The 13,605-nt window shown below is 36.5% G+C and overlaps 1 protein-coding gene across 1 annotated transcript; it reads left to right on the top strand.

The window, feature by feature from the left end:
* Positions 1 to 371: 371 nt before the first annotated feature.
* On the top strand, positions 372 to 5,370 carry LOC144973534 (ubiquitin-like protein ATG12). The gene is made up of 4 exons (XM_078916070.1): positions 372 to 583; positions 2,168 to 2,304; positions 3,723 to 3,785; positions 4,941 to 5,370. Exons 1-4 carry the CDS (start codon positions 439 to 441, stop codon positions 4,998 to 5,000), a joined length of 405 nt encoding a protein of 134 aa, XP_078772196.1. The 5' UTR covers positions 372 to 438; the 3' UTR covers positions 5,001 to 5,370.
* Positions 5,371 to 13,605: the final 8,235 nt, after the last annotated feature.

Below are 13,605 nucleotides of genomic sequence, written 5' to 3'. Positions count from 1 at the left end.
GCTCAAGGATATGATGCTATCTTGGTGGGCAGGTGAATATTTTTCTTATAAATCATTTTCTTTCTTTTGATTGATTTATTATAAGGTAAGTGGCCCTCTTGTTAAATATTTTGTTTGGATGGAAATTAGACAAATCTTACTAGATTCACGGATAGACTGCCCTTGAGATCTTTATCTAGTCTTTCTTGCTTTATTAAGGTTTACTTGCAGACAATTTAGATCAGATTCGGTCAGCGTATCATGCAATGCTTATTTACTTACTCACTCTTCTTACATCCCAATGTAAAATAATGTAAAGAAAATAGCGACAGTAATGTCATACGATGTACGGAGGAAAGAGTTCTACACACCAAGTGGAGGTAAGATAGGTAGGGTAAGCAAGCCAAACAGGATGTTACCAAGAGGCGTTGGAGTTCTTGTAGTCTCTTGTAAATAAACATGGAGAAGGAAGAAAAAAGAAATGACGATGCGGAGACAAATTCTCCGTCTCCCCCAGCATCCGCATCGCCTCCTTCTGAATCAAAAGATTCAGTATCAAAGGGAACATCTGAATCCGATGGAAAATCTGCCATTGCTACAAAAAGTAAGAGGGAAAGAGTATCTAGTCGCCGCAGTTTCCGAAGTGGCGTTTTTGCCTCTTCTCATTCTCCTCCCTTCCGTTGCCGTTGTAGTTGGAGGTGCAAGTGCAAATTAATACACTCTTTTTCTGCACTGCCGTTGAAGGTGTAAATGCTTGATTTAGATTGTAGTATAACACGCTGATTAAGTTAAGTGACGACCTTTTTAAGGTTTATACAATGATAGTAATTATTAAAATTATAATTTTGAAAAGAACAAAGGCAATAAAATATTTTTTAAACCCGAAAAAACGACATAATCTATAAATAAACAAAAATTATAAAATACAGATTATTAATGACAAAAAGGGAAGCCTCCCGCACGTTCCTCAGGCTTAGTGAAACAAATATTCCTTTAACTTTAACTAATCCTGAAAGAAAAAAAAAATTTTCAATTCAAAGTATCAAAAAATGTATCTAACATCAATAACAATAATAATGGTAACAGAAATGATCACACAGCTTGGATAGTCTCCCTTAGAAAACAGACAAAAAAGATCAACAATTAACTCTTGTGTTCAAAATTACAAACAAGATGACGGCCATCTCACCAGAACAACCAGATATATAACGAAGTTCACAATCACATATTAAAAGAAAAACCCATGCAAAAGCACTAAAACACCAATCTGCAAATTCAAACGTTTTCAAATATTCATTTGCACCCCACACCATCAAAGACTGGAACACTCTTCCTGAATCATGTGTGAACACAACAGATGTAGACACCTTACTTCAAGCGAAGATTATCATACTATTTCAGTCTAAACACCAACAGTGGCTGCCACATTCAACAAATCTCTCCTCCCTCGAATTCAAATACTCAGAATTGAGTCGACTTCGAGTAACATTCAGATTCAGAACAATAAAAATAAGTTAGGGTATCTATATAGTGCAATATCTACTAAACATGCTCAGAGCAAATACTAGAGGTCTGTAACCAACAGCAACTTTACCTGCTGACTGTGGACAAGACATAATGCTTGTGAGACGATATTACACTTTTTTTTCGACAGACACCACTGTTAATGGCCAGGTACCATTTTACACCTGAGCATGGAGAGAGAATGTGAATAAAATGCCTTTTCCAAGGACTCAGCTTTGCGCCTCTCAAAGCAGAACTCGAACCCCTACCATTCAAAGGCATGTGTCACACTTCAAGACCACAAAGCTGAACAATCTAGTCAGTAACCAAAGTATTAATTATTAAGCTTGTGTCTAAGGTTGGTGTTGGAATCTGAAAAAAAAAAATTAAATTTTTTTTTTATTTAAACAGTTCAGAGGATATAAACTTGTGTGAAAATTCAAATCTAAGAAGAAGACCAAAAAGCAGATTATAACATAAATTCAAGTGAAACAGAGAACTCCAGCTACATCAGTTGTAACTTTAAAGCACTATCGTTTACATGGCTTCTTGTATCAATATATCATGAGTTCATAATTTGCTGAAAGTCACTTATAAATATATGTCTTTGTTATTAATACTTTACAATATTATAGTATGTTTGAAGTTAAATATCGAAAAAAAATTGTTTTTATCTGTTTTGCAGTTGACATTCTTCTAAAGCCTGCTGGTGATGCTCCTATCATGAAAAAGAAGAAGTGGACAGTTGACAGAAACAAGAAAATTTGTTGGGTCTCAGATTTTATTAGAAAGTATATTAAAAGTGATCCTTCAGAGTCATTGGTAGGTAAAACAGCTGTCTTATTTATTAAACTTAGTATGATCTCTATATAATGTGTAGCAATGATCATAAAAATTAAGATATAGATTTTAGATTTATTTTAGAATACGTTATCAGAAGTCTGTAGAGTATTCGATTCACAAGATAATGGACCAGTTGCAAATTCGTGCAGAGTTGGTTATTTTCTTGTATGGGATTATATTCAATTTTATTGTGTTTTTTTCAGGGTTCAATGTGGTATATCGAGACTGTAATCTACAGAGTAAAAGATTTATAAATGCCATATATTATTATTATTATTATTATTATTATTATTATTATTATTATTATTATTATTATTATTATTATTATTATTATTATCATTATTATTATTAACATTATTATTATTATTATTTTGCAAGAAACCCGTATTCCATTCAAAGGATGGCAAGCAATTCTTACAAATGATTTTGATTCAACAGAAACCAAAATTAACTCTGTGAGGGACAATCTTTATGTTTAACTCTGCAGCGTTGTGGTCTTATGATATGACAGTTAGCTTCTGATCTATAGGCCTCTGTACGTTATTGCCGTATTGTGAGTGCCCAAAGTTAGTCCTTGGAAAGGCTTTTTATTCACATTCTCTCCATACTGAAGTGTAAACAATAATTAACAAAATTGTCTTTTTCAAAAACAAAAATAATAAAATATTTAGTCGTGACTAATAGGCTTCATGTCTCATCCTATAAGAAAATTGTTACTTCTCATGAAGAACATTGGTCGGGTGAGCACATAAAGTGGATAATGCACTCTATAAAGCCAATACTTTTTGGTTATTTTTCCAAAAAGAGCTTTGCGTCTTGGTAAATGCCATTGACTTCCCTTTTGTGCAAGGCAGATTATTTGCTGTGTCTTTTATTCCGCTATATCTGTTGTACCTTCCAAGAGGTTTTGCGTCCCTGCTCTGGAATGAGACAATTTAATTTCTTTGGGGCTTTGTTTTAGATTATATTTTCTCTTTCTCTCTCTCTTTCTCTCTCTCTCTCTCTCTCTCTCTCTCTCTCTCTCTCTCTCTATCCCTCTCTCTCTTCTCTTCTCTCTATCCCTCTCTCTCTCTCTCTCTCTCTCTCTCTCTCTCTCTCTCTCTCTCTCTATCTATCTATCTATCTATTCTATTCTTTCTCTTCTCTCTATCTCTTCTCTCTTCTATCTCTCTCTCTCTCTACTCTTCTCTCTCTCTCTCTCTCTCTCCCTCTCTTCTCTCTTCTCTTCTCTCTCTCTCTCTCTCTCTCTCTCTCTCTCTCTCTCTCTCTCTCTCTCTCTCTGTGTGTGTGTGTGTGTGTTTTACAACTATTCTCTAACCACTCGTATTTAACCTTTCCCCTTGATTGATCAATAGCACATTGAATATTAATTCCTTCATCTCATTCTACCATTTCAGTTTTTATATGTAAACCAGTCATTTGCGCCATCCCCAGACACAAACATTGGATCAGTGTTCGATGTAAGTAATATGATGCAAACATTTAAAATCCTTTGCGAACGTTGTTCATGTTCATTGTATAGTATCATTGATTTTGTTGAATAGAAAACATATTTTCAACATGCAGTGGATCTTTGATTTAATGAGACAATTTTGACTAGGAATATAACAGTTGTATATCTTGTTGTGTTTTTCTTCTTCTTTTCTTCTTCTTCTTCTTCTTCTTCTTCTTCTTCTTCTTCTTCTTCTTCTTCTTCTTCTTCTACTACTACTATTTTTTCTTTTTCTTCTTCTTCTTCTTCTTCTTCTTCTTCTTCTTCTTCTTCTTCTTCTTCTTTTCTTCTTCTTTCTTCTTCTTCTTCTTCTCTTCTTCTTCTTCTTCTTCTTCTTCTTCTTCTTCTTCTTCTTCTTCTTCTTCTTCTTCTTCTTCTTCTTCTTCTTCTTCTTCTTCTTCTTCTTCTTCTTCTTCTTCTTCTTCTTCGTCTATCTATCTATCTATCTATCTATCTATCTATCTATCTATCTATCTATCTATCTATCTATCTATCTATCTATCTATCTATCTATCTATCTCTATCTATCTATCTATCTCTATCTATCTATTTATGTTCAGCGAGTTTCACAATAAGGTTTAAAAGGAAGAGGAGTTCTACAACTACATAATCACTTAAATGTATTGATTCACTACAAGCATAGTTCATCATGCATGTGCAATGGCTGGGCCTCTGCACTTGTCACTCCACAAAAGAATCAGCCTTCTTCAATTAGGGATCTAACCATAAGCCTTACTTCTAGGCAGATTTAACAATTGCATCACCTGTTAACATATAGAAAGGTTAGGATGATTTAATGTCTATATTTTTTTTTCACAAAATGTCCCCTTGTCCGTTGTGCACTCTTTTCCATTCTTTTACAAACAAATTGTATTATGCAAAGACATGAGAGTAAGTTGGATTTGTTTTTTTTTTAAATATGAAATAGGGAGCAGGCCATGATGCAAGATAAAAAATTGTGAATGATTTAGTGCCAGACAAAGCAGAAAGAAAAACACAAGAGAAAATCATCCATTGAGACAGAATTCTCACCATTAATTTTCAAAATGTGAAAGTGGATGAAAAATATATAATTCATTCATCTTATAATATTTTTTTTTTCTATATTTGTCACCATCCACAGTGTTTTGAAAGTGACGGTAAATTAGTTTTACACTACTGCAAGACTCAAGCATGGGGATGATGTATAATATGGACGATGCCAACAATGATTTTGTGTTTGATTTTATCAAGGTTGTGTCAGCTTTTTGTCTGAATGTGTGTAAATGGTAAATGGATTTGATACTTGATTTGTCTACATTGCATTAAAATATTCAATGTCATTTTAGTGTAGATCGATGTAAATTTGGGTTTTACTCTTCTCAACTTCATTGAGATTATGAAGAAGTCTGTATTTGTAAACATTTAGTTTGTTTTTTAATTTCAAAAATGTACATTCAAATGTATATATATATATATATATGAATATTAATGATTCATCAATTTCTATGTATTTCTATGATTTCAAATGCCAACAAAATGTGCAATTTAATAAATATTCAACATCTGCTCGACAGTTGCTTTCATTAGTCATTGAATCAGATTTTGGTTGGTTTTGTTTATTTGTCAATTCTGACATGGCGGTTTTTTGCAAATAAAAATCCCAAATTTTTCAAGCAGAATCTCAAATTTTGCAAGCTAAAAACAGCAAAATTTGCGATTAACTTTCCTAAAAACCCATATTTAGTTCATGAAAGAGTAAGGTATTTGTTTGTTTTTAAGGGTTTCATGGCACTTGCAACAATGTAAGGTCATATCAGCGCCAGTAAAAAGGAAGAAAACTTTGCGGCCACAATGCAAATCAGTGAAATTTTGCGATTTTTTGCGGCCACAAGCGATGCAAAAAACTGCCATGCCAGATGAGTGATGTATCATTAGAGTGCAACTTTGTTGTAGTGATAAATATTGAATTGTAAGCTTCAATTTATTAGACGACATACTGTGGACATTTCAGGTTTCCTCTTTATCAACAAAACAAGATGAATGAAACACCACAGACGAATGAGATAATGTGATTGTGATAGTGGCATTGTTAAGGTGAATAAACAAAATCATTGATGGGGCAGGAAATAGTATGCTCCTTTGTAAGGAAGCACGAATTAAAATAGAACAATAGATATTTATAAAAGGTGCGCAATTAATTAAGTCAAAAAAGGGAGGTGGGGAGGAACTGTGTAGTGCTGTGCAGGAAATAAAATAAAATATAGACTATTATTAGAAAATAAAAACAATGGAATTGGAAATAAAAACAAAATGTAAGGGATGTAGATATTATTATAATCATAAATGGCAGTAGCAGCAGCTGAAGCAACAGTCGTACTTTTAGTAGTAATAGTAGTAGTCTTTTGTTTACAGAATGGGGACTTCTGCGAAAACAGAGAGAGAAAAAAGTTAAAAGAAATTAGACAAAATGAAAAGAGTGGCTTTTTGGTCCAGTGTTACTCACTAATGGACCGGCAGGTCTCTGGTTTGAGCATCGTTGATGACAGTGCAAAGTTGAGTCATTGAAAATGTTATGTATTCACTTTCTCTCACCACACTTGGGTGTTAACTGAGTATTGGCTATCTAAAATAGGCATCGTATCCCGATCTACAGTCTATGTATTGCTGTTTGACTAGGGGGCCCTTGTAAAGTGCTTTGAGCACAGGTTTTTTGTTTATTTTTTCTTTTGCATTGCATTTTTTAAAAGTTCAGAAGTACATCAATTGCGGGTGGTTGGATGGGAGCATCACCCTCGAATCATATACCTATGATGTTCGCATGGGTGTACGATCCGATAGTGATGTCGTTTCTTCTTCTCTTTACTAGCCTATCCTGCTTCTTTGGTTTGTGATTGTATTTTTGACAGGGGATATTTTTTTTTTTTTTTCTGTAAATCTTCTGCCTGTTTGTTCTTGGTTATTTATAATTTAGCTTATGATATCTTTAGGTTATGATTTTGATTTACATTTGTACTATTTTTGTTGGATTGCTTGTTTTTTTGTTTCAGCGGTCTCTCATATAACCTCAATTGTGTTGGAAGAGACCTAAAGCAACAAACAAACAAAAAAAAGTATATCAATTTAGATGGCATGCCTAAAACAACCACATAAGCCAACAGTTTCAGAAAATTCACCTCAAGGTTGACCTGGGACAGATTTATATGAATATGACTCTGTTTCTCCCGGTTGTTTAATTGCTGAAATATGAAACCAGAACATTCTCTGCATTTGTCCTCAGCTATGATAAGCTGATTCCCTTTTTTCTGGCTTTCTCTTCTTATGCTGAAATGATATGAATTGATTTTACTCAAATCTGGCCGGTGTCTTTTTATGTGAAAGATGGTGGACAATTGGGTGTGTATATGTGTTAGTGTTAGCATTAATCTGAGAAGACACAGTGTTGGATTGCTTCTGGTATCTACTTTGTAAATTATTTCTTATTGTAATACCTTTTCTAAGCGTCTGTGACCCAAGCATATTGCAGTCACTGAACTCTAATAGTAATATATCTAGGTCTAATTGTCTTTTTTTGTTGTGTAACATCTATTTTTTTCTAGAAGTAAAAGCTTAAATGACCTTTAAGTGTTGTTGGTGCCATTTAACTTCTAAAACTAAAAAGCTATGATAAGATTATTTTACTTCGGTGGTTTATATTTTAAGATTGTTTGGGGAAGTGTGGTGGGGGGGGGGGGGGGGGGGGTGTCTCCTTGTTTCTGTGGGGTTTTTAATAATTTTTAAAAGTTTTGTTTGTTTTGTTTTTTTTTTTTGCTTTATAATTAATGCATTTTCAACTCTATAACTCATAGAGCCTATATCAAACTATGATACTTCTATCCCAAGTTTGAAACCGGTGAATTGGAGTGAAATGTACCGAATCTAACAGGACAGTGCACGCTTGACTCTCTAGTAATCATGTACAATACTTGAAGGTCGTGTCCATCCTAGTTACAGCATGTTAGTGTTTAAAATGACAGAGGAATATATCCACCTATTGTATAAGAACAGAAACAACTCAGTCTCGATGCATTGTGGGGTCCAGATAATTTGGTTGGTAATGCACTGGCCTTACAACAAATACAAGTAAAGAGACTTGTAGTTCTTGATGTTGATAATGATAAAAACAATACAAATAATAGTACCGGTAATATAACGACATCCATATTAGTGACACATTCTCTTACTTACTTACTTACTTACTTATCCGAACCAGCGACCACCTGAGCTCTAGCCCTTCGGTCTTGTGCCATGACGTAGAAGTTAGACGTCTTTTGTAGTTGTTCCAGGTGACTATAAAGTGTGTTACTGATGCTTGGATTTGGTGGGAGGAATGTGCATCTCAGATCTTCAAGAGGTTGACATTCAAACAAGTGGTGTGTTACTGTTTCATTGGGGTGTTGACATAGGGGGCAGGAGGGGGATGTGTCTTTTGTAATTTTGCTTAAATGGTTGTTGAGCGGTATGTGTTGTGTTCTTAGTTGAAAGATGATGCTTTGCTGGTGTCTTCTGAGCTTATTTAGGCAATCAGTCTTTACAGGAGTGGTCATATGGGAAAACATACATCTACCCGTGGTGTTCATTGCCCAACTGTTCATCCATTCTTCTCTCTTATTTGTTTTGATTATTTGTTTCGCTGTGTCTAAGGATACTGGAAATGATGGTTGTAAAAGTGTTGATCCGAGTCTGGCTAGTCTGTCTGCATTGTCATTTCCTGGTATATTTGAATGTCCCGGTATCCACTGGAGAGACAAGTCTACTCTGTGTGTTGTAAGGAATTCATCTAGTTGAGATCTTAAACTATTGAACGTTGAGGAGAGTTTATCTAAATCGAGAGCTTGGAGAACCGATTTAGAGTCTGTGAAGATGACAGTGTTTTGAAGTTTTGAAGGGTTAAGTTGGAAAACAGAAGAGAGGTGTCGCAGTGAGGCTTCTATTGCAACTGCCTCTGCCTCGTAGTTTGAGCAGGAGCTTCCGCAAGAATTGTGGATTTTATCACAGGTTTTATCTGGGTATTCTACTACAGACCCATACCCAGCATTTTTAGTTCCTTTGTGGGCAGATCCATCTGTGTAAACATGTATCCAGTTGTCTGGGTATTCTTGTATTGTCTTCATTGCTAATGTTTGTATATCTGATTTGTTTTTATTTCTTGTTGTTTCTTCTATGAGGTTAGTCTTTATTTTTGGAAGTTTTAGTTCGGCGTATGGAGGTTTTTGACTGATTAAAATAGATTTTTCTCTGTTTTCTGGGAGTCTGTGTCTTTCATTCAAGTTGTTAGCAATGTGTAGCAGGGATTTTTGTTTTAATCTTGTTCTTGGTTTCCATTTCTCTGCCAGAATTCTGTTTGGATGGTTTTCCTCTTTTCGTTTGTATCTTTCAACCATTTCAAGCACTGCTGATTCTCTGCGAAGTCCAAGTGGTTCCACATTAGTATGTATTTCACATGCTGCTGTGGGTGTCGATCTCAGGGCACCGGAGATGAAGCGAAGGGCTTGGTTTTGTACTCTGCCCAAGGTTTTGTGTGTGTTTTTACTACCTACATTTTGGAGGGCTAAATTGTAGTCCATGACGGAACGCACATAGCCTAAATAGAGTTGTCGAAGCGAGTTTTTGTCTGCTCCCCAATTAGTACTGGCTAGTCGTTTTAGTAACTGGAGTCTCCTTGTGGCTTTGATTTTTACATTCTGAGTGTGTTTGTTCAGAGATAGTTGTCTGTCTAACTGTATGCCCAAATATGTGGGGTTTTCTTCTTTCGCGAGTCGATGGCCTTGGATGGAGAGTGTTATTTCTTTCTTGGAAACAGGATGGCTCTTAGTAAATATAGAGTAGACTGTTTTATTGCAATTTACTTTTAATTTCCATTTATCACAGAAGGTGTTTAAGCTTTCTAAATCTTCATTTATTCTATTGGAGGCTATTGGTAGGTGCTTTGTAGTATACCACATAACTAAATCGTCAGCATATAGGGCCTTTTCTGTCTGTAATACTTCTGGTAGATCATTTATAAAAATAAGAAAGAGAGTACAGCTGAGGCAGGATCCTTGTGGGAGACCTTCCTCTAATACTTCTCTGTTTGACAGTCCGTTATTAATTTTTGTTTGGATTGTTCTGTTACTGAGAAATTGTTTAATCCAGAAGTAGAGATTTCCATCAATTCCGTAGTCCATCATTTTTGATAACAACCCTTTCCTCCATACTTTGTCATAGGCCTGTTGGAGATCAACAAAAACCGCGACTGTATGTTTTCCATCTTGAAAGCCATCAATTATTTTTTGACTTAATCTAAACAATTGATCTTCTGTTCTTTGCCCTATCCTAAAGCCTGCCTGATATTTATTTAGTAGGCCACATGTCTCCAGCCACCAGTATAATCGGTTATTTACCATTCTCTCCGCGATCTTTCCAACACATGAGGTGAGAGATATTGGTCGGTAACTTTTCGTTTCGTCGGGTGGTTTATCTTTCTTTAAGATTGGAATTATAATAGCATTTTTCCATCCCCTTGGTACTATTCCTGTCTCCCATATTAGATTTATAAGTTTGAGAAGCATCTGTTTACCTCTCACGCTAAGATGCAGGAGCATTTCATTGTGTATCTTATCTGGTCCAGGGGATTTCCTTAACTTGAGTTTTTTCATAGCTCTGTGAAGTTCTGACATGGTAAAGCCCTCTTTGAACAGATATGAGATAGCTTTTGGGGCCTTTTCTTGATGTTTAAGGTCTTTAATCAATTTTTTGTCCTTTTCACTTCTTTTTGATGCCTTGTTTACTGAAGCAAAATGTTTGTTGAAGATCATGGCTTTTTTTTGGTCATCTACGATTGTTCCTTCTGTAGTTTTCATGGGCTTTGGGTTGGTTTTCGGGGTTTCATTGCTAAGATTATTAAGTAAGGCCCATGCTTTTTTCCCATTTTGATTGAGGTCAATATTAGCGCATGTGTCTGCCCATTTCTTTCTTTTAGCGTTGTTAATAGTTCTTTTGACAATTGCCGATGCTTTATTGTACTCAATCTTGTTTTTAATGGTTTTGTTTTCCTCTAAGTTTTTCCTTGTTTCCTTTCTTGCATTTACTGCTTTTTCAATTTCTTTGCTCCAGAAGGGTTTGTAATTCTGTCGACTACCTCTTGGAATTCCTGCTTTTGCAGCTGCAAGAATGGCTTTGGTGAGGGCTTCGTTTAAATGTTCTACACTTGATGTATCTGTAATTTTTGGAAGCTGGTCATCTAATGTTGCTGTGAAAACATCCCAGTTTGCTTTCTTGAAATTCCATTTGGATTTCTGCTCAAATGTTTTCTTCTGTGTTTGAACTGTTATTTGTGTTAAAATTGGTTTATGGTCACTGCCTATTTCATCCAGGACTTTAATGTGACAAGAATTCAGAAGGTCAGAGGAGATGATGGTTAGATCGGGATGACTCAGGGACATATGAGCTCTGTGAAGAAGGGTCGGGACTGAGTCTGCATTTTGTAAAATGGTGAGGTTGGTTGTATTGCAAAGCTTTTCTAGTTCTTTTCTGTGTTGTTTAGATTTTTGTATCCCCATAGTGGAGAGTGGCCATTGAAGTCACCAGCAATTATTGTGTTGTTGTATTGGGAACTGTTTAGATCTGTTAGGTTTATAGTACACCGTGGAGGGTTGTAAATGTTGTAAATGGTAAATTTCTTATTAAGGTGCCATAAGGTGACTTTCTGTACATCAGTTGAGTTCTGTGATGGTTTCTTATATAAGTAATAACACCACGGCAGTCGTCACATTTGCAGGTATAGTATGTATAACCAGCAATATATGGATCGCTATTTTTATACAGGGTTTCCTGAAGTAAAGCAATGTGAACTTCCTTTTCATTTAATAATTTCTTCAGCTCTGTCTTTTTATTCCTGATTCCACAAATGTTAATTTGTAAAATATTCAAATGTTTGTGGAATTTCTTTGTCCCAGTAGCTGACTTTTCGTGCGGATCAGCCTGGGTACTCACTGTCTGGCGCGGACCTTTTTCGAGGTGACGTCCGAGCTCATATGCTTTCCTTTTGTTTGTCATGGCATGCTGGGGAGTCTCTGGTCTGTCTTCCCACCCTAACCTGTATTCCTTGTCAGCTGCATAACATCAGGAGTTGAGCTGCAGATGCATGTTCCTCATATAATTAATTTTTATAGGGTTTAGTCAAGTAGCCTTCATTTTGTCTTTCCCACAGTCTCTTTCATGATTGACGGTCGCCCATTCCCCGCCACCTACTGTTTCCTGGCTTGCAGTTATCTATTTCAGTTATTCTTTCTGCTTAAAGGGCCATATTTCATAAACAGAGGATCGTCACGTCCTGAGTCATTTGTGTCGATGAGAGATTCTGTGGGCCTAAAACAAAGGGATACCAGCCCTTTCCCCTAAAAATCTCAATTTTTTAAGAAGGATACATGATTACAATCAATCACAGATAGTCATACAGAAGACATGGGCCACAGGTCGACCAAAGAGGGAGTATAGAAGTGTTAAAGTTACAGCACTAGGAAACAAGTATGAGCTATAGGGGTAGATTAAGAAAAGTAAGGACATACAGAGGACACCACACTACAGAATGAGTGTGAGGTGGGTGGGTGAGGAGCAGAGCGTGTACCACTCATCGGTGGGTTCTGTCTCCTGCACCTTAAGAGGAAGGGGTCCCACCTACTCCCTAGCCCGGTTATACCGCCGGGGACTCGGTCGCGCCCATAACAAACTCAGTAGAAACAGGGAACACCACGGGAAGGTGCTGTTATGGACACAATAATGCATGAGAGGCCATATGCAATAATCTCTGTCAGACAGGATTACGCGGCAATCAATGCACCTGGAAATGAGAGGTGTTGGGTTCGAAATGCACATCAATTTCCTTTCAGCAAGCGGGACGTCCGGCCCAGACCTTGCAGCTCCCCTGACACATTCTCTATAGTGAAATGGTATCCAAATCCTGATATTTTTTTTTTTTTTTTTTTTCTCCCTTTTGCCATTAGTAATTAAAAACTCACCTTAATAACATTAATATTGATAAAAACTCTGTATGGTGACATTGATACATGGTAATTTCCCACTCCTAATCTACAATTGGGGCAAAAGTTATACTCACCTTAATAACATTAATTTTGATAAAAACTCTGTATAGTGACATTGATACATGGTAATTTCCCACTCCTAATCTACAATTGGGGCAAAAGTTATTGTCCAATGGCCCAGAGGGATTGTCAAGCACCAGGAGAAGGTAAACACTCCAACCCGGCGGGTCACCAGAAGGCAGATAGGGGGATGCCCCATAATGGGGTAGCTGCAAATAGTAAACGAGTAAGCATGGGAGGCCGTTTGGCAAGGCTGAGTACCCATCAGCCACCCTTACTAGGGTTACAGCCCTACTGCCTTGTGAGCAGGTCTTGGTTGACCTAAGGCTATTGAAGCAGATCCTAAAAGAAAAGCAAGATGAAGACAGAGCCACTTGGACAAAAGGCTCAAACAGCCCAGACAGGCATAACTGCCGAACCCGACAACTGGAGAGACATGCAAACACTCCAACAAATCATGATGCCATTGTCCATACCACAATGCTTGCTTTCCAACCACGATTTATAGCCAATTGAAAACACTTTATTGGCCGACAAATAATGTCCATTCCCCTCCGAACCTATTATCAGAGACCTGTCTCGCAGGTGAGGCAAAGTGTGACAAAAAGCTAGCTTTGTTGATGCTTTTCATCGCATGATGGTGCCACCTATGCCAGCTTTTTGTCTCAACTATGGAAGAGGCCTCAA

The sequence above is a fragment of the Berghia stephanieae genome, chromosome 5 (assembly GCF_034508935.2).
Source record: "Berghia stephanieae isolate SIO BIC M18660-M18661 chromosome 5, UCSD_Bste_1.3, whole genome shotgun sequence".
Classification (NCBI taxonomy): Eukaryota; Metazoa; Mollusca; class Gastropoda; order Nudibranchia; family Aeolidiidae; genus Berghia; species Berghia stephanieae.
Note: the sequence above shows the minus strand (reverse complement) of the source record. Positions and strands in the feature narration are given on the sequence as shown.